Source organism: Salmo salar, chromosome 14 (assembly GCF_965601325.2).
Source record: "Salmo salar chromosome 14, fSalSal1, whole genome shotgun sequence".
NCBI lineage: Eukaryota > Metazoa > Chordata > Actinopteri > Salmoniformes > Salmonidae > Salmo > Salmo salar.
The window spans coordinates 3250344-3268307 of NC_138304.1; the positions used below are offsets into that span (position 1 = coordinate 3250344).

Sequence of the window (17964 nt, forward strand, 5' to 3'; positions counted from 1 at the left end):
TTGGCAACTAGACCACGGTAACAATGGACTGTAAATCGAAATTGCATGTACGACCCTGGGCCAAACAATTATGGTTGAATGTGCTGCTCCCAGCCTTTGATGTGTGTGTTGTGTGTCAGGTTGGATACCGAGACAACAACAAATATTGAATATCCGTACAAATGGCCCAATAAAGCCAGTATAATGATTATGTATTATTCAAATCAGTACCTAGCCGAGTGCTTCAAATGTGGTTACCGAGATTTACCACCCAAAACCACTCCCTTTTCCCGGGATAAATAACTGAGAAATATAATACATTTTTATATGAACAGCATGGCATGGAACTGTTAAATTTTATGCAATGTTTAAATCTGCTTCTCTATGGCCTCTGCATGATGAGTCAATGCTCAGGGTGGGGACAGACAGCCTATCTCAGGGTGGGGACAGACAGCCCATCTCAGGGTGGGGACTGACAGCCCATCTCAGGGTGGGGACTGACAGCCCATCTCAGGGTGGGGACTGACAGCCCATCTCAGGGTGGGGACTGACAGCCCATCTCAGGGTGGGGACAGACAGCCCATCTCAGGGTGGGGACAGACAGCCCATCTCAGGGTGGGGACAGACAGCCCATCTCAGGGTGGGGACAGACAGCCCATCTCAGGGTGGGGACAGACAGCCCATCTCAGGGTGGGGACAGACAGCCCATCTCAGGGTGGGGACAGACAGCCCATCTCAGGGTGGGGACAGACAGCCCATCTCAGGGTGGGGACAGACAGCCCATCTCAGGGTGGGGACAGACAGCCCATCTCAGGGTGGGGACAGACAGCCCATCTCAGTATGGAGCTCAGTTCACAATGCATGTAGACCTATCATATCATCATGGTAACTTTTTTCTTGTAACAGGTAGGCCTACATGTGCTGCAGCATAGCCTATGCTACAGTAATATAAAGTCTGAATCCACATCTAATTTACTCATCTCCATCTGGCTTTTGGAGGTCACATTGTTTTTAAATTGTAAAAAAAAATTTTTTTATTAGAGCTGTATGATATCTATATATCTAGATATCTTTCAGGAAATATATTCAATGCAGTATTAGCCTTATATTTAGCTAATTAATGATGGGTTATGTATAATAACCTTTAACTTCTAGCCTCTGTCACTTGCGCAATATGCAAGCACCTCCACTGGGAGTCTCTCTTTCCTTAAAAAAAAACTTTCCTTAGCTCTTGGAGTCCCACGCAGGAAAAGCTAGACTAGAATAGCTTGCTGGAATTTTTTATTTATTTATTCAGACCCATAACTATTCAATATTCCTGAAGAGAAGTGAAATCCTTCTGCATCTAATTATAGTCCTATATTATTCAATGATGTCATTAGAATGATGAAGGACAACAAAACGTATTCAATTTAACTGTTGAAGGCGAGGAAGGAATGAAGCAACAAGAGAGAGAGGAGGTAGGCTAATAACATTAGGGGGAATATTATGAAAGGTATATATGCGTCAGTCTACTTGTAAACAAATAGGCCCTATTATATTTCATCATTAAAATCAAATTCGCTAGCCTATACTTCCAACTTTGCAGGCCGCATGTGCTGCACCAGATTCACATGTTCTCTTCTGCTGTATCATGGTTTGAACGATGTGCTTAATTCCAGTCCATATAATATAATACAGTAATATAGTCCACACTCAAAAAGATTAGCCTATAGGAGCTAGTTTCATTTATTTACCCAATAGAACATATATTGTAGCTAACTACATCTATGGTCGTTTATGTTTTTTTTTGTATTATTATTTGGGCACTTTTTTACCCCAATTGGTAGTTACAGTCCTGTCCCATCACTGCAACACCCGTACGGACTCGGGAGAGGCGAAGGTCGAGAGCCACGCACCGTCCAAAACACGACCCTGCCAAGCCACACTGATTCTTGACACACTGCTCGCTTAACCCGGAAGCCAGCCGCACCAATGTGTCGGAGGAAACACCGTACAGCTGGCGACCGAAGTCAGCGTGCATGCACCTGGCCTGCCACAAGGAGTCGCTAGAGCGCGATGGGACAAGGACATCCCAGCCAGGCCAAACACTCCCCTAACCTGGACGACGCTGGGCCAATTGTGTGCCGCCTCATGGGTCTCCCAGTCGTGGCCGGATCGAAACTGGGTGACTTTTATGTTTTTCAGTCGTTCGTAATGTGAGTAGCCTATATCATAAATGTATTGGAAAATGGCATCATCATTTGGAATTTTTTGGGCTTGGTCTCATTAAATATCGTTAATGTAGGGGTCAAAAAATGTATTTAATATATGTCTCATGAGGCTCAGGCAGCATCAGGTTAGAATTCTCATGCTGATCAAAGCTCTAATCAAATCCAGACATATTTATATGCTTTATAATGCTTCCGATTTTGGCGGGAAATACCGGGTTACCTGGAAGAAAAGTGATTTGTTCTTGGGATGAAGCATTTGTAAAATACCAGGAAAATATTAAACCCTAGTACCAAACCAGTCACCCCTAACTCAGAAAGGAGAACCCCCGAGATGAACCTAATGTCCATGGGAAACCCTGTAGCGTGGAGTTAATGAGTGTGACTCACCCAATCTTCACAGTGTCCAAGGTGTGGCAGGGGGTGCCATACACGGGCACCTTGCCCATGATGAACATCATCACCTCCGCACGCTGGTAGTCTGGCAGGTTGCCACCAAAGAACCCTGTGTGACCATGGGGTAAATTAATGCGTTACAAAACTTTGTCTGTTAAATTGTCAAATGATGCAAATATTTTTCTTTGGCACTCTGACTTTAAAGGAATGGCGCATAGATAAGCTATTTCTAATCATACTGTGTGTAGAGCATACAAATTCAAATGCATGTAACTACGGGGTCAACATTAAAAAGTCACCCTCTGCAATTTCAACAGCCTGGAAATCAATATAAAAAACAATATAGGAGGGCTCCAGAATAACTTTTTCCTGTGGTGGCACCAACATTTTCACCAATTAATAATTTGGTCCTTAAATTTTTTTTTTTTTAATGATTGTGATTAATTGTATTGTCTGAAAACGTCCAAAATACATGATCTACACATCAAAACAAGTTGGTATTGAGATGAAAGAAATTGTGCTTTATTAATTTACCTGATTTTGCTTAATATTACTTTGGACAAAAACAAGACGTCAATATTCCTGTAATGCTTTTTGTATAAACATCTTAAATTACAGCTCAATTTCAGCAAATTCTGAATATGCGATTAATCCCAGCCAATCCAGAGATTAACTCAAATAAATGTTATAATTTGTGACCCGATTCAGGAAACTAGGCGTATGTCTCAAGTCATGACTTCACTGGAGAGCCGTTTTAACATAATTTTTTAAATCAAAATGTCAAAACGTTTTTTTTGGCAGAAATGCCTTCTCGAACATGTGAACTTTCATGTGCCTTAATAACAAACTTGTATGCCATCTGTAAATACAAATCACATTATTTAATTAACCCACAGAAAAGTCAGCAACCTTCTCACTAGCCATGATTGGCTAAGATATTGAGTGGGCTGGACATGTCAAGAGAGGAGTTCGGATTGGTCTGCCATAAAGAAGGCTTCTGTCTATTTAAACTGGTCAGTCTGTTGGTAATCCTGTCGAACGCGGCTTAAAATGTTTTTTTTTTTATTGTGGAGTGGAGCTACATAGGTGTTGCTCTCCACCTTCTGGAGAATCAAGTTTTAAAATCAGTGGAATTAGAGTATGATAGCTAAAGAGATGGAGAAAAGACCTGTCTCCACATTACATCTTCAAACTAAGGGCAACCGTGGCATGGCATCTGTGACAGGGAGACGCGTCCATCATGCATGATGATGTATACAGTTAAAATAGTCTAGTGTTAGCTAGCTACATTTTCTGATATTAAACGTTTCTGACATTTTCAGATATTACACGATTCAAAGAAAGTGGTTTCAATTTGAGCTAAATTATACCATTAGCTAGCTAGCTAATGTTAGCTGGCTGGCTCCCTACCTGACATTATTCGTATCCCAGAGCTGTTTGCTTTCAGGTTAGAGCCTAATGTTAGCTAGCTAACATGGAACCTGGTTGGTTAGCTCCCAGCATATTCAGTGTCTTCTGATCCCTCCTGTCTCAGCCTCCAGTATTTATGCTGCAGTAGTTTATGTGTCGGGGGGCTAGGGTCAGTCTGTTACATCTGGAGTATTTCTCTTGTCTTATCCGGTGTCCTGTGTGAATTTAAATATGCTCTCTCTAATTCTCTCTTTCTCTCTTTCTCTCGGAAGACCTGAGCCCTAGGACCATGCCTCAGGACTACCTGGTATGATGACTCCTTGCTGTCCCCAGTCCACCTGGCCGTGCTGCTGCTCCAGTTTCAACTGTTCTGCCTGCGGCTATGGAACCCTGACCTGTTCACCGGACGTGCTTGTTGCACCCTCGACAACTACTATGATTATTATTATTATTATTATCTGACCATGCTGGTCATTTATGAACATTTTAACATCTTGACCATGTTCTGTTATAATATCCACCCTGCACAGCCAGAAGAGGACTGGCCACCCCTCATAGCCTGGTTCCTATCTAGGTTTCTTCCTAGGTTTTTGGCCTTTCTAGGGAGTTTTTCCTAGGGAGTTTTTCCTAGCCACCGTGCTTCTTTCACATGCATTGCTTGCTGTTTGGGGTTTATGCTGGGTTTCTGTACAGCACTTTGAGATATCAGCTGATGTACGAAGGGCTATATAAAAATAAAATTGATTTATTCATGCAGGGTAGTAACGACATGATTTGGCACTATGTTCATTGTTGTTAAACTAGCTAAAGTTAGGTATAGTACATACAGTGGGGGAAAAAAGTATTTGATCCCCTGCTGATTTTGTACGTTTGCCCACTGACAAAGAAAGGATCAGTCTATAAATTTAATGGTAGGTTTTTTTGAACAGTGAGAGACAGAATAACAACAAAAATATCCAGAAAAACGCATGTCAAAAATGTTATAAATTGATTTGCATTTTAATGAGGGAAATAAGCATTTGACCTGACCCCCTCTTAATCAGAAAGATTTCTGGCTCCCAGGTGTCTTTTATACAGGTAATGAGCTGAGATTAGGAGCACAATCTTAAAGGGAGTGCTCCTAACCGCAGCTTGTTACCTGTAAAAAAGATACCTGTCCACAGAAGCAATCAATCAATCAGATTCCAAACTCTCCACCATGGCCAAGACCAAAGAGCTCTCCAAGGATGTCAGGGACAAGATTGTAGACCTACACAAGGCTGGAATGGGCTACAAGACCATCGCCAAGCAGCTTGGTGAGAAGGTGACAACATTTGGTGCGATTATTCGCAAATGGAAGAAACACAAAAGAACTGTCAATATCCCTCGGCCTGGGGCTCGTGGCAATGATCATGAGAACGGTGGGGAATCAGCCCAGAACTACACGGCAGGATCTTGTCAATGATCTCAAGGCAGCTGGGACCATAGTCACCAAGAAAACAATTGGTAATACACTACGCCGTGAAGGACTGAAATCCTGCAGCGCCCGCAAGGTCCCCCTGCTCAAGAATACATATATACAGGCCCGTCTGAAGTCTGCCAATGAACATCTGAATGACTCAGAGGACAACTGGTGAAAGTGTTGTGGTCAGATGAGACCAAAATGGAGCTCTTTGGCATCAACTCAACTCGCCGTGTTTGGAGGAGGAGGAGGAATGCTGCCTATGACCCCAAGGAGACCATCTCCACCATCAAACATGGAGGTGGAAACATTATGTTTTGGGGGTGTTTTTCTGCTAGGGGACAGGACAACTTCACCACATCAAAGGGACGATGGACGGGGCCATGTACCGTCAAATCTTGGGTGAAAACCTCCTTCCGTCAGCCAGGGCATTGAAAATGGGCCGTGGATGGGTATTCCAGCATGACAATGAACCAAAACACACGGCCAAGGCAACAAAGGAGTGGCTCAAGAAGAAGCACATTAAGGTCCTGGAGTGGCCTAGCCAGTCTCCAGACCTTAATCCCATAGAAAATCTGTGGAGGGAGCTGAAGATTCGAGTTGCCAAACGTCAGCCTCGAAACCTTAATGACTTGGAGAAGATCTGCAAAGAGGAGTGGGACAAAATCCCTCCTGAGATGTGTGCAAACCTGGTGGCCAACTACAAGAAACGTCTGACCTCTGTGATTGCCAACAAGGGTTTTGCCACCAAGTACTGAGTCATGTTTTGCAGAGGGGTCAAATACTTATTTCCCTCATTAAAATGCAAATGAATTCATAACATTTTTGACATGCGTTTTTCTGGATTTTTTTGTTGTTATTCTGTCTCACTGTTCAAATAAACCTACTATTAAAATTATAGACTGATCATTTCTTTGTAAGTGGGCAAACGTACAAAATCAGCAGGGGATCAAATACTTTTCCCCCCCCACTGTACACCTGGCGGCACCGGCGCGGCAGTACAATTGGCAATCAGGCCAGAGTCGGGCCAAATTTGCTGGGCTGGTGTAGTAAGGAAATCTTCATGGCAACCGAGGAAGATGCTGCGATCCTTGTATGTGCATTGTTATGCCTGAAGTCAACAGCATTGGATTATGGAAAATACCAATTCCCCTTAACTCTGGTTATCGATATCAACCCTATCAAAGAGATGAGGACATTTAGGCCTATTTTATAATTAGAAAATTGTAATGATGCTGATGATGACAACGATGATGTCAATATTTTATTTTGGCATGAGTTGGCAGTTGTAGAGATGGAACAAGACCAGTGTGTCTTGTTTTCTTTTTGGTGCCATTTGTTATTAACTTGTGAGGTAGTTGAAGATAACCTTTATAGTTCTGAGTAGCTGATTGGCTGACAGTGGTACATGCCTCGCATCTGCTCTGAGCACTGCTCACACATGGCGGTAATGGCTAATTTGAGGCAGAATATATTCAACATGTTTGAAAATTATTGGGATGTCGTAAGTACTCGAGCCTGAGAGCATTCAACTGCAAATCGGGTATGTGCTTACACTTTACAGGCTGCAGCATTCCGTTTTACTCTGGGTTTGCTATAATTTACACTTTGGAAGCATTAAGTTTGGAGTAGCGATACAGCATTTCATTTTATACTTTTTAAAACACTTAGCTATACGTTTTATATTTCTAAGACACAGACATTTTATACCTTTACAACTTTTCTTTTAAGTGTTTTATTTCGGGACCACAGTCTTAGTGCTGTTCTTAACACACCATGTTTGGCTGGATTTTACCATAACTTGGAGCTAAATTATCAGAAAGACTAGACCTGGCTAGCTAGGTTACCCGTCACCCTTTGCTAGGTTACCCGTCACCCTTTGCTAGGTTACCCGTTACCCTTTGCTGTCACCAGCAAAGGTTGTCTCACATCGCGGTTGACTCTTGTAGCCGGAACCGCTGTTTCTGATCCGATTTAAGCATACCGTAAATTCCGGACTATAAGCCGCAACTTTTTTCCCACGCTTTGAACCTCGCGGCTTAAACAATGACGCGGCTAATATATGGATTTTTCCCGCTTTCAATTTTTTTTTTCGAAATTTTTTAAAAAAAATAAACACATTCTGTGACGTGCTCAGTTTTTTGGCGGCATGAAGCTTTCATTAGACCAATGAAATTGCCGAACGGGTTAAGGTCAAACAACTTTTTTGTTTACTGTTTAGATTAAATCGAGCGCTCTCAAACTTCCCATCATTCTGATTACGGTAGTTATTTTGTCACCCTCATCATGGCAAAGACACGGAGAAATGCATATGATGCAGCTTTCAAGTTGAAGGCGATTGATCTGGCTGTTGGAAAAGGAAATAGAGCTGCTGCACGGGAGCTTGGTCTTAATGAGTCGATGATAAGACATTGGAAACAGCAGCGTGAGGAATTGACTCAGTGCAAAAAGACAACTAAAGCTTACTGCTAATTTTTTATTTTTTGTTACAAGCCGTGTTTCGTTAAAGCCTATTTATTTTTATTACAAGCCGTGTTTCGTTAAAGCCTATTTATTTTTGTTACAAGCCGTGTTTCGTTAAAGCCTGTGTAAAGTTCATTTGTTTCAATGTACCGGTAGGCACCTGCAGCTTATGTGCGGCTTAATGTTCAAAATAATATTTTTTTTTTAATTCAGTGGGTGCGGCTTATATTCAGGTGCGCTTAATAGTCCGGAAATTACGGTAGTTAGGGATATAGTGATGGCAGAAGCAAGGACCCACTGCTTTCTTGGAGCCCATGTTCATGACATAGATCACCAGGTCCCTACTGTAATGAAGCAGTTTCCGAATGCTCACAGCAGTCATTCATGTTGGTACAAACTACAACAATCTTCATAAATCAGAGCAATTAAAAGATGACATCAGAGGGCTCATATACAGGCTAAAAGAGACAGAAAAGCGGGTTGTAATTTCTAGGCCTCTACCAACAATACGTCACGAAATGGGACGCTTTTGTCCTCTCCTCTGGCTACACTACTGGATTAAATCCTACTGTTCCTCCATGGATTTGAAGTTCATTGACAATTTTGACCACATTTGGGAGAGGCCCAAGTTTTACAAGATGGATGGCTTGAATCCAAATAGGAAAGTGACAAAAGTTATCTTGGCCAACATCGAGGAAGCTCTTATGAAACATTGACTCAACAACAGCCCAACCCCTGCTCATGTAATTGTTCCCATTTCCACAGTGTTATCATCATACTGGTACAGATCGCGTAGAGGGCTTGGGCTATTACATATCAAGATATCTGGGTGCATGACACGAGCCCGGATATTTTGGTTCTCACAGAGACTTGGCTAAATGGCTCAATTCCGGATAAGGAAATTGACATTACTGATTACAACATCTTTAGGTGTGACAGACTGAAAAAAGCAGGAGGGGTGGTTATATATATGCGAAATCAACTCATGTCATCACATTCTCTAAATATCACTATCCCCAAAAAGTTTAGCTTGTGGTTATAGATGGGGCCATAAGCCAAAATATATATTTATCGGTAGCAGGGATTTACTGCGATTAATCTCATTGTCTGAAAGCATTTAAAATGCACTGAAAACATCTAAAATACATCATATATATACAGCTAAAGAGGGCTTTATCAAATTTCTTGGTTTTGCTAACCATTACTTTGGACAAAATCAGGACGCCAATATTCTTGTAATGTTTTTTGTATTAAAAAAAAATCTTAAAAGGGCAATTCTTCCACTTTTCAACCTCATATTCATTATCTCCATCACCATACCAGTGTCTACATAAGTGAAAATGGTGCGTTTTTATGATCTGTGGTTAAAAATGTATTCTCTGTGGCATTACAGGGTAGGATTAAAAGTAAGAAAAACGTTCAAAACCTGCAACGAGTTTCTAGCCAGAGGGAGGGTATTTTCTTGCTTCCCACGTCACCGTGAATCTCAATGTTTGATAATCATTATTTGTAAAAGTCTTCGGTAGAACTTAATTATATTTTTTCTACAAAATGTAGACACTGGTATTGTGCTGGAGATACATTTTCAATCTCATTATCATTATGTAATTGCCCTTTAAATTACAGCTGAATTGGTGATTAATTGCAATTTATCACAGCAAATCCAGCGATTAACTTGATAAAAAAAATATATATACAGTTTGACAGCCCTATATAATACAAAACAGAGCAGGATAAAGCCAGATATACTGTAAGAGGACAACAAGCTTCTTTTGAGCCTAAAATGAAGAAAAGCTGTGCAATTTTGTAGGTGGAGATCCTCCCTCAGTTTACAAGGCTTAGCATATTATAATATAGATATTACCAATTGACCATAGAAGAACTGGAAATATTGCAGACTGTGGCTTTAACACTAGAAATGCATAAATCAGTAATTTGGACTGCTCATGAATTAAAAAATGTATTACTCTGCCATTTTTAAAGTCATTCCCCGCAGTCCTTGACTTTTCCTAAATACGTTTATAGCACACACTGTCGTTGTTAGAATCTTAATATCACAAACAGAACTGAAGTTATATCCAGTTTTAGGAGGGCATGTCCTTTTTTTTAATGATTTTCGCCCATTATCCCTCCTTCTCCCAATAGTTGAAGGTGCCATGCCCAGTTGATAATCACCCGAGAACAGGGCGGGCCATTCTATTGTATTAATCTATTGTAATTATAATCTCAAAACGGTATGTACCCCATATCAGTCCACCGAATCCAAGGAGTCTTATCAGTCTAGTCAGGCCTACTTGGAGTACACAGTGAGAGCGTGCATAATTTACAATGGCAAGAAGACCAAGACGAATGAACGCACATGCTGCGTTAGCATTGCTACAAAATCTGAATGAAAACGACTCCGACGGAAGAAATGAATCATGACATCTCTGGTGATTATTCTTCTGATTCTGAGCATCAGTCCGAACCTACACCTCTGAGACCTAAGCGGAAAAAAAACCTGTAAGCGTAAGCTGACAATAATTGACAATTTTTGACTGCCGTCAAAAACACTTATATTCATTATAATGCCATTATTGCTTTTGTGCCAATTTTCACTATTTATAAAGCACACTTGGTGCTTATAGTGATGTTTAGCCTACTGATGTTTTCATCATGTGTGTCTTGGTGGTTGGGGTATTTATTTTTATTTTGTCATTGTAAGAAGAAGCTGTTACAGTGTTCCAACACATACAGTGCCTTCTGAAAGTATTCAAACCCCTTAACTTTTCCCCAAAAAATTGTGTTACAGCCTGAATTTTAAATGGAATAAATGTAGATTGTTTTGTCACTGGCCTACACCCAATGCTCCGTCATGTAAAAGAGTAACTATTTTAAACACATTTTTTAAAATGAAAAGCTGAAACATCTTGAGTCTAAATATTAAACCCCTTTGTTATGGCAAGCCTAAATAAGTTCAGGAGTAAAACTTTGCTTAACAAGTCATATAATAAGTTGCATGGACTCTGTTTAACATGTTTTTTTTTAATGACTACCTCATCTCTGTACCCAACACATAAAATTACCTTTAAGGTCCCTCAGTCGAGCAGTGAATTTCAAACACAGATTCAGCCACAAAAAACAGAAGTTTTCCAATGCCTCGCAAAGAACGCCGACTAAAAAAAAATCAGACATTGAATATCTCTTTGAGCATGCTGAAGTTAAATTACTTGTTGAATACACCCAGTCACTATAAAGATACAGGCGTCTTTCCTAACTCAATTGCCGAAGAGGAAGGAAAGCACTCAGGGATTTCACTCTGAGGGCAATGGTGACTTTAAAACAGTTACAAAGTTAAATGACTGTGATGGGAAATAACTGAAGATGGACAAACACCATTGTAGTTACTTCACAATATTAACCTAATTGACAGAGTGAAAAAAAGCATTTACAGAATAAAAATATTCAAAAAAATGCATCCTTGATTGCAGCAAGGCGCTAAAGTTATACTGCCAAAAATGTGGCAAAGCAATTAACTTTTTGTCCTGAATACAAAATGTTATGTTTGGGGCAAATACAATACAATACAATACATTAGAGTACCACTCTCCATATTTTCAAGCATGGTGGTTGCTGCATCATGTTATGGTTATGCTTGTCATCATTAAGGACTGGGGAGTTTTTCAGGATAAAAAAACACAATAGAGCTAAGCACATGCAAAATCCTAGAGGAAAAGCTGGTTTAGTCTGCTTTCCACCAGACACTGGGAGATTAGTTCACCTTTCAGCAGGACAATAACCTAAAACACAAGGCCAAATCTACACTGGAGTTGCTTACCAAGAAAGCAGTGAATGTTCCTGGGTGGCCGAGTTACAGTTATGACTTAAATCTACTTGAAAATCTATGACCTGAAAATAGTTGTTTAGTAAAGATCAACAACCAATTTGACAGAGTTTGAATAATTTTTAAAAGAATAAATGGCCACATTTTGCACAATCCAGGTGTGACGAGCTCTTTGAGACTGAAGGCGCCAGCATGCTTCGGTTCGCCTTACCAAACTTGGCTAGGCGAACCGAACGAGTGTGCTAGCATACACCCTTAAAAGACCTTTGCTTGAAAAATGGCAATAGTACTGTTTGTCCATCTTGAGACATCTTATCATTCATTTTGATGTTTTTGCAGAGGAGATGTTAGTCACGCAAATTCGAATTTGTTTGGTGCAGTATTTCTCAAGTGAAAAAAATGTGCATGAAAACGAGTCTTCTCTCGCTGAATGACAACAAACACTTAATTGAAGAATCCCTACGGTTGACCAATCACCAACGAAGGGGCGCAGACTTCAGCTACCGATTTCATCTTGCCTCAAGAAAAAGACGCATGTGCACGAACAGCTGAAAAAAACCTTGCCGAAGACCAAAACGAACAAAAATGTCAAAAAATGTTGTTTCAGAAGGGAAGCATGTGGACGCCTTTACCCCAAAAGACTCACAGCTGTAATCACTGCCAAAGGTGATTCTAAAATATATTCACTCAGGGATTTTAATATTTAACACATTTTTCGACTTAAAAAAAAAAAAAAAAAAAAATTCTTCCACTTCAAAAGTGTATTTTGTGTGGATTGTTGACAAAAAATGACAATAAAATCAATTTTAATCCCACTTTGTAACACAACAAAATGTGGAAAAAGTCAAGGATTGTGAATACTTTCTGAAGGCACTGTATGCTTTTTTTTTCATAGTTGTAACAAAGGCACTCCACAAATAAAATTGATTGAACATTAGAATTTTGGAGTTTGTGGTATTTTGTTTTAACATATAGCCTACAGTAACATAAACTAATGAAACTGATAATGTTATTTGAAATATACACTCAGTGGCCAGTTAATTACATCCAAGATGGCATAGCAGTCAGACGTCCTTTGTCCTCGTCTTGTCGTGTCCCGTGTATATACACTGCTCAAAAAATAAAGGGAACACTAAAAAAACACATCCTAGATCTGAATGAATGAAATAATCTTATTAAATACTTTTTTCTTTACATAGTTGAATGTGCTGACAACAAAATCACACAAAAATAATCAATGGAAATCCAATTTATCAACCGATGGAGGTCTGGATTTGGTGTCACACTCAAAATTAAAGTGGAAAACCACACTACAGGCTGATCCAACTTTGATGTAATGTCCTTAAAACAAGTCAAAATGAGGCTCAGTAGTGTGTGTGGCCTCCACGTGCCTGTATGACCTCCCTACAACGCCTGGGCATGCTCCTGATGAGGTGGCGGATGGTCTCCTGAGGGATCTCCTCCCAGACCTGGACTAAAGCATCCGCCAACTCCTTGACAGTCTGTGGTGCAACATGACGTTGGCGGATGGAGCGAGACATGATGTCCCAGATGTGCTCAATTGGATTCAGGTCTGGGGAACAGGCGGGCCAGTCCATCGCATCAATGCCTTCCTCTTGCAGGAACTGCTGACACACTCCAGCCACATGAGGTCAAGCATTGTCTTGCATTAGGAGGAACCCAGGGCCAACCGCACCAGCATATGGTCTCACAAGGGGTCTGAGGATCTCATCTCGGTACCCAATGGCAGTCAGGCTACCTCTGGCGAGCACATGGAGGGCTGTGCGGCCCCCCAAAGAAATGCCACCCCACACCATGACTGACCCACCGCCAAACCGGTCATGCTGGAGGATGTTGCAGGCAGCAGAACGTTCTCCACGGCGTCTCCAGACTCTGTCACGTCTGTCACATGTGCTCAGTGTGAACCTGCTTTCATCTGTGAAGAGCACAGGGCGCCAGTGGCGAATTTGCCAATCTTGGTGTTCTCTGGCAAATGCCAAACGTCCTGCACGGTGTTGGGCTGTAAGCGCAACCCCCACCTGTGGACGTCGGGCCCTCATACTTCCCTCATGGAGTCTGTTTCTGACCGTTTGAGCAGACACATGCACATTTGTGGCCTGCTGGAGGTCATTCTGCAGGGCTCTGGCAGTGCTCCTCCTGCTCCTCCTTGCACAAAGGCGGAGGTAGCCATCCTGCTGCTGGGTTGTTGCCCTCCTACGGCCTCCTCCACGTCTCCTGATGTACTGGCCTGTCTCCTGGTAGCGCCTCCATGCTCTGGACACTACGCTGACAGACACAGCAAACCTTCTTGCCACAGCTCGCATTGATGTGCCATCCTGGATGAGCTGCACTACCTGAGCCACTTGTGTGGGTTGTAGACTCCGTCTCATGCTACCACTAGAGTGAAAGCACCGCCAGCATTCAAAAGTGACCAAAACATCAGCCAGGAAGCATAGGAACTGAGAAGTGGTCTGTGGTCCCCACCTGCAGAACCACTCCTTTATTGGGGGCGTCTTGCTAATTGCCTATAATTTCCACCTGTTGTCTATTCCATTTGCACAACAGCATGTGAAATTTATTGTCAATCAGTGTTGCTTCCTAAGTGGACAGTTTGATTTCACAGAAGTGTGATTGACTTGGAGTTACATTGTGTTGTTTAAGTGTTCCCTTTATTTTTTTGAGCAGTGTATATATTTACATATTTTCTTTGCATATCTTTTTAAAATATTTTTTTCAATCACCTATCCGGACCCGTTTAACTGCCGATGCGGAGCCCCACCGGGCCTTCACGACTGGACTACCAACGTTATCTGCCCGAGGGAGTTATCCAACTGGCCTCTCCGTCGCGACGTAACCTGAACGCCCATCTGCGGCCCGCTAATCGTTAGCCGTCTTATCGGCTGCTATCTGAATAGGTCTATCGGACAATTTTCTTGGGCCACTATAACTATAACTATTTTGCCAATTGGATTGGTCCCCTCTACCACACGGAACCCACACGGATACGCACGAGGTGGCTAAAAACAGTCCATCTTCTGCCAGCTTGCTATCCATGGCCCGGCTAGCTGTCTTAATCGCCGTGACCCCAACCAACCTCACTACTCACTGGACTCTTATGATCACTCGGCTAAGCATGCCTCTCCTTAATGTCAATATGCCTTGTCCATTGCTGTTCTGGTTAGTGTTTATTTGCTTATTTCACTGTAGAGCCTCTAGCCCTGCTCATTATACCTTATCCAAACGTTCAGTTCCACCACCCACACATGCAATGACATCACCTGGTTTCAATGATGTTTCTAGAGACAACATCTCTCTCATCATCACTCAATGTCTAGGTTTACCTCAACTGTATTCACATCCTACCATACCTTTGTCTGCACATTATACCTTGAAGCTATTTTATCGCCCCCAGAAACCTGCTCCTTTTACTCACTGTTCCGGACGTCCTAGACGACCAATTCTCATAGCTTTTAGCCGTACCCTTATCCTACTCCTCCTATGTTCCTCTGGCGATGTAGAGGTGAATCCAGGCCCTGCAGTGCCTAGCTCCACTCCTATTCCCCAGGCGCTCTCTTTTGATCACTTCTGTAACTGTAATAGCCTTGGTTTCATGCATGTTAACATTAGACGCCTCCTCCCTAAGTTTGTTTTATTCACTGCTTTAGCACACTCTGCCAACCCGGATGTCCTAGCCGTGTCTGAATCCTGGCTTAGGAAGACCACCAATAACTCTGAAATCTCCATCCCTAACTACAACATTTTCAGACAAGATAGAACAGCCAAAGGGGGCGGTGTTGCAATCTACTGCAGATATAGCCTGCAGAGTTCTGTCCAACTATCCAGGTCTGTACCCAAACAATTTGAACTTCCACCTCTCTAAAAACAAGTCTCTCACCGTTGCCGCCTGCTATAGACCACCCTCTGCCCCCAGCTGTGCTCTGGACACCATATGTGAACTAATTGCCCCCCATCTATCTTCAGAGCTCGTGCTGCTAGGTGACCTAAACTGGGACATGCTTATAACACCCCAGCCATCCTACAATCTAAGCTTGATGCCCTCAATCTCACACAAATTATCAATGAACCTACCAGGTACCACCCCAAAGCCGTAAACACGGGCACCCTCATAGATATCATCCTAACCAACTTGCCCTCTAAAAACACCTCTGCTGTTTTCAACCAAGATCTCAGCGATCACTGCCTCATTGCCTGCATCCGTAATGGGTCAGCGGTCAAACGACCTCCACTCATCACTGTCAAACGCTCCCTGAAACACTTCTGCAAGCAGGCCTTTCTAATCGACCTGGCCAGGGTATCCTGGAAGGATATTGACCTCATCCCGTCAGTAGAGGATGCCTGGTTATTTTTTTTAAAGCATGCCTCATTCAAGAAATGTAGAACCAGGAACAGATATAGCCCTTGGTTCTCTCCAGACCTGACTGCCCTTAACGAACACAAAAACATCCTGTGGCGTTCTGCATTAGCATCGAACAGCCCCCGTGATATGCATCTTTTCAGTGAAGTTAGAAACCAATATACACAGGCAGTTAGAAAAGCCAAGGCTAGCTTTTTTAAGCAGAAATGTGCTTCCTGCAACACAAACCCAAAAAAGTTCTGTGACAAAACTGATAGCAATCTGATACAGTGAATTGATACATCTGTCATCTAACAACAACCACACAATGCTACCTAATTATTAACATAAGTTTTGGTATAAACTGATATTCTTTTTCACATCTACTACACAGGGTCATTCCATACTTTGAATCAGTTAGCATTTGTGTTAAAAAAGGTGACCCCTTTTTCCCGTGTCCAAGGGCATTGAAATATTTGATATTGATTAATACACTTTGTTCTGTTGGAATTTAGAATTCCCAAATCAAAGCTTTTGATTATTCCTTGGAGAATAAGAGCACCTCCTCCCAGTTGCCCACTGCACTGAGGACAGGAAACTCTGTCACCACCGATAAATCCACTATAATTGAGAATTTCAATAAGCATTTTTCTACGGCTGGCCATGCTTCACACCTGGCTACCCCTACCCCGGTCAACAGCACTGCACCCCCCACAGCAACTCGCCCAAGCCTTCCCCATTTCTCATTCTCCCAAATCCAGTCAGCTGATGTTCTGAAAGAGCTGCAAAATCTGGACCCCTACAAACCAGCCGGGCTAGACAATCTGGACCCTTTCATTCTAAATTATCTGCCAAAATTGTTGCAACCCCTATTACTAGCCTGTTCAACCTCTCTTTCATGTCGTCTGAGATTCCCAAAGATTGGAAAGCAGCTGCAGTCATCCCCCTCTTCAAAGGGGGGGACACTCTTGACACAAACTGCTACAGACCTATATATATCCTACCCTGCCTTTCTAAGGTCTTCGAAAGCAAGTCAACAAACAGATTACCGACCATTTCGAATCCGACCGCACCTTCTCCGCTATACAACCATCGATAAGAAACAATACTGTGCAGCCGTATTCATTGACCTGGCCAAGGCTTTCGACTCTGTCTATCGCCACATCCTCATCGGCAGACTCAATAGCCTTGGTTTCTCAAATGATTGCCTTGCCTGGTTCACCAACTACTTCTCTGATAGAGTTCAGTATGTCAAATCGGAGGGCCTGTTGTCCGGACCTCTGGCAGTCTCTACGGGGGTGCCACAGGGTTCAATTCCTGGGCCGACTCTCTTCTCTGTATACATCAATGATGTCGCTCTTGCTGCTGGTGAGTCTCTGATCCACCTCTACGCGGACGACACCATTTTGTATACTTCTGGCCCTTCTTTGGACATTGTGTTAACAACCCTTCAGACGAGCTTCAATGCCATACAACTATCCTTCCGTGGCCTCCAACTGCTCTTAAATACAAGTAAAACTAAATGCATGCTCTTCAACCGATCGCTGCCTGCACCTGCCCGCCCGTCCAGCATCACTACTCTGGGTGGTTTGACTTAGAATATGTTGACAACTACAAATACCTAGGTGTCTGGTTAGACTGTAAACTCTCCTTCCAGACTCACATCAAACATCTCCAACCCAAAGTTAAATCTAGAATTGGCTTCCTATTTCGCAACAAAGCATCCTTCACTCACGCTGCCAAACATACCCTTGTAAAACTGACCATCCTACCGATCCTCAACGATGTCATTTACAAAATAGCCTCAATACCCTACTCAATAAATTGGATACAGTCTATCACAGTGCCATCCGTTTTGTCACCAAAGCCCCATATACTACCCACTACT

The 17964-nt window shown here is 42.3% G+C and overlaps 1 protein-coding gene across 2 annotated transcripts in view; it reads right to left on the bottom strand.

The window, feature by feature from the left end:
• efr3a (EFR3 homolog A (S. cerevisiae)) overlaps positions 1 to 17964 on the bottom strand; it is a 253752-nt gene that overhangs the window by 74356 nt on the left and 161432 nt on the right. For both annotated transcript variants that reach the window (XM_082960689.1, XM_014139103.3), the window contains one exon: positions 2580 to 2694. In XM_082960689.1, coding sequence (XP_082816815.1) covers positions 2580 to 2694 — 115 coding nt within the window. The remainder of the gene's footprint in view (positions 1 to 2579; positions 2695 to 17964) is intronic.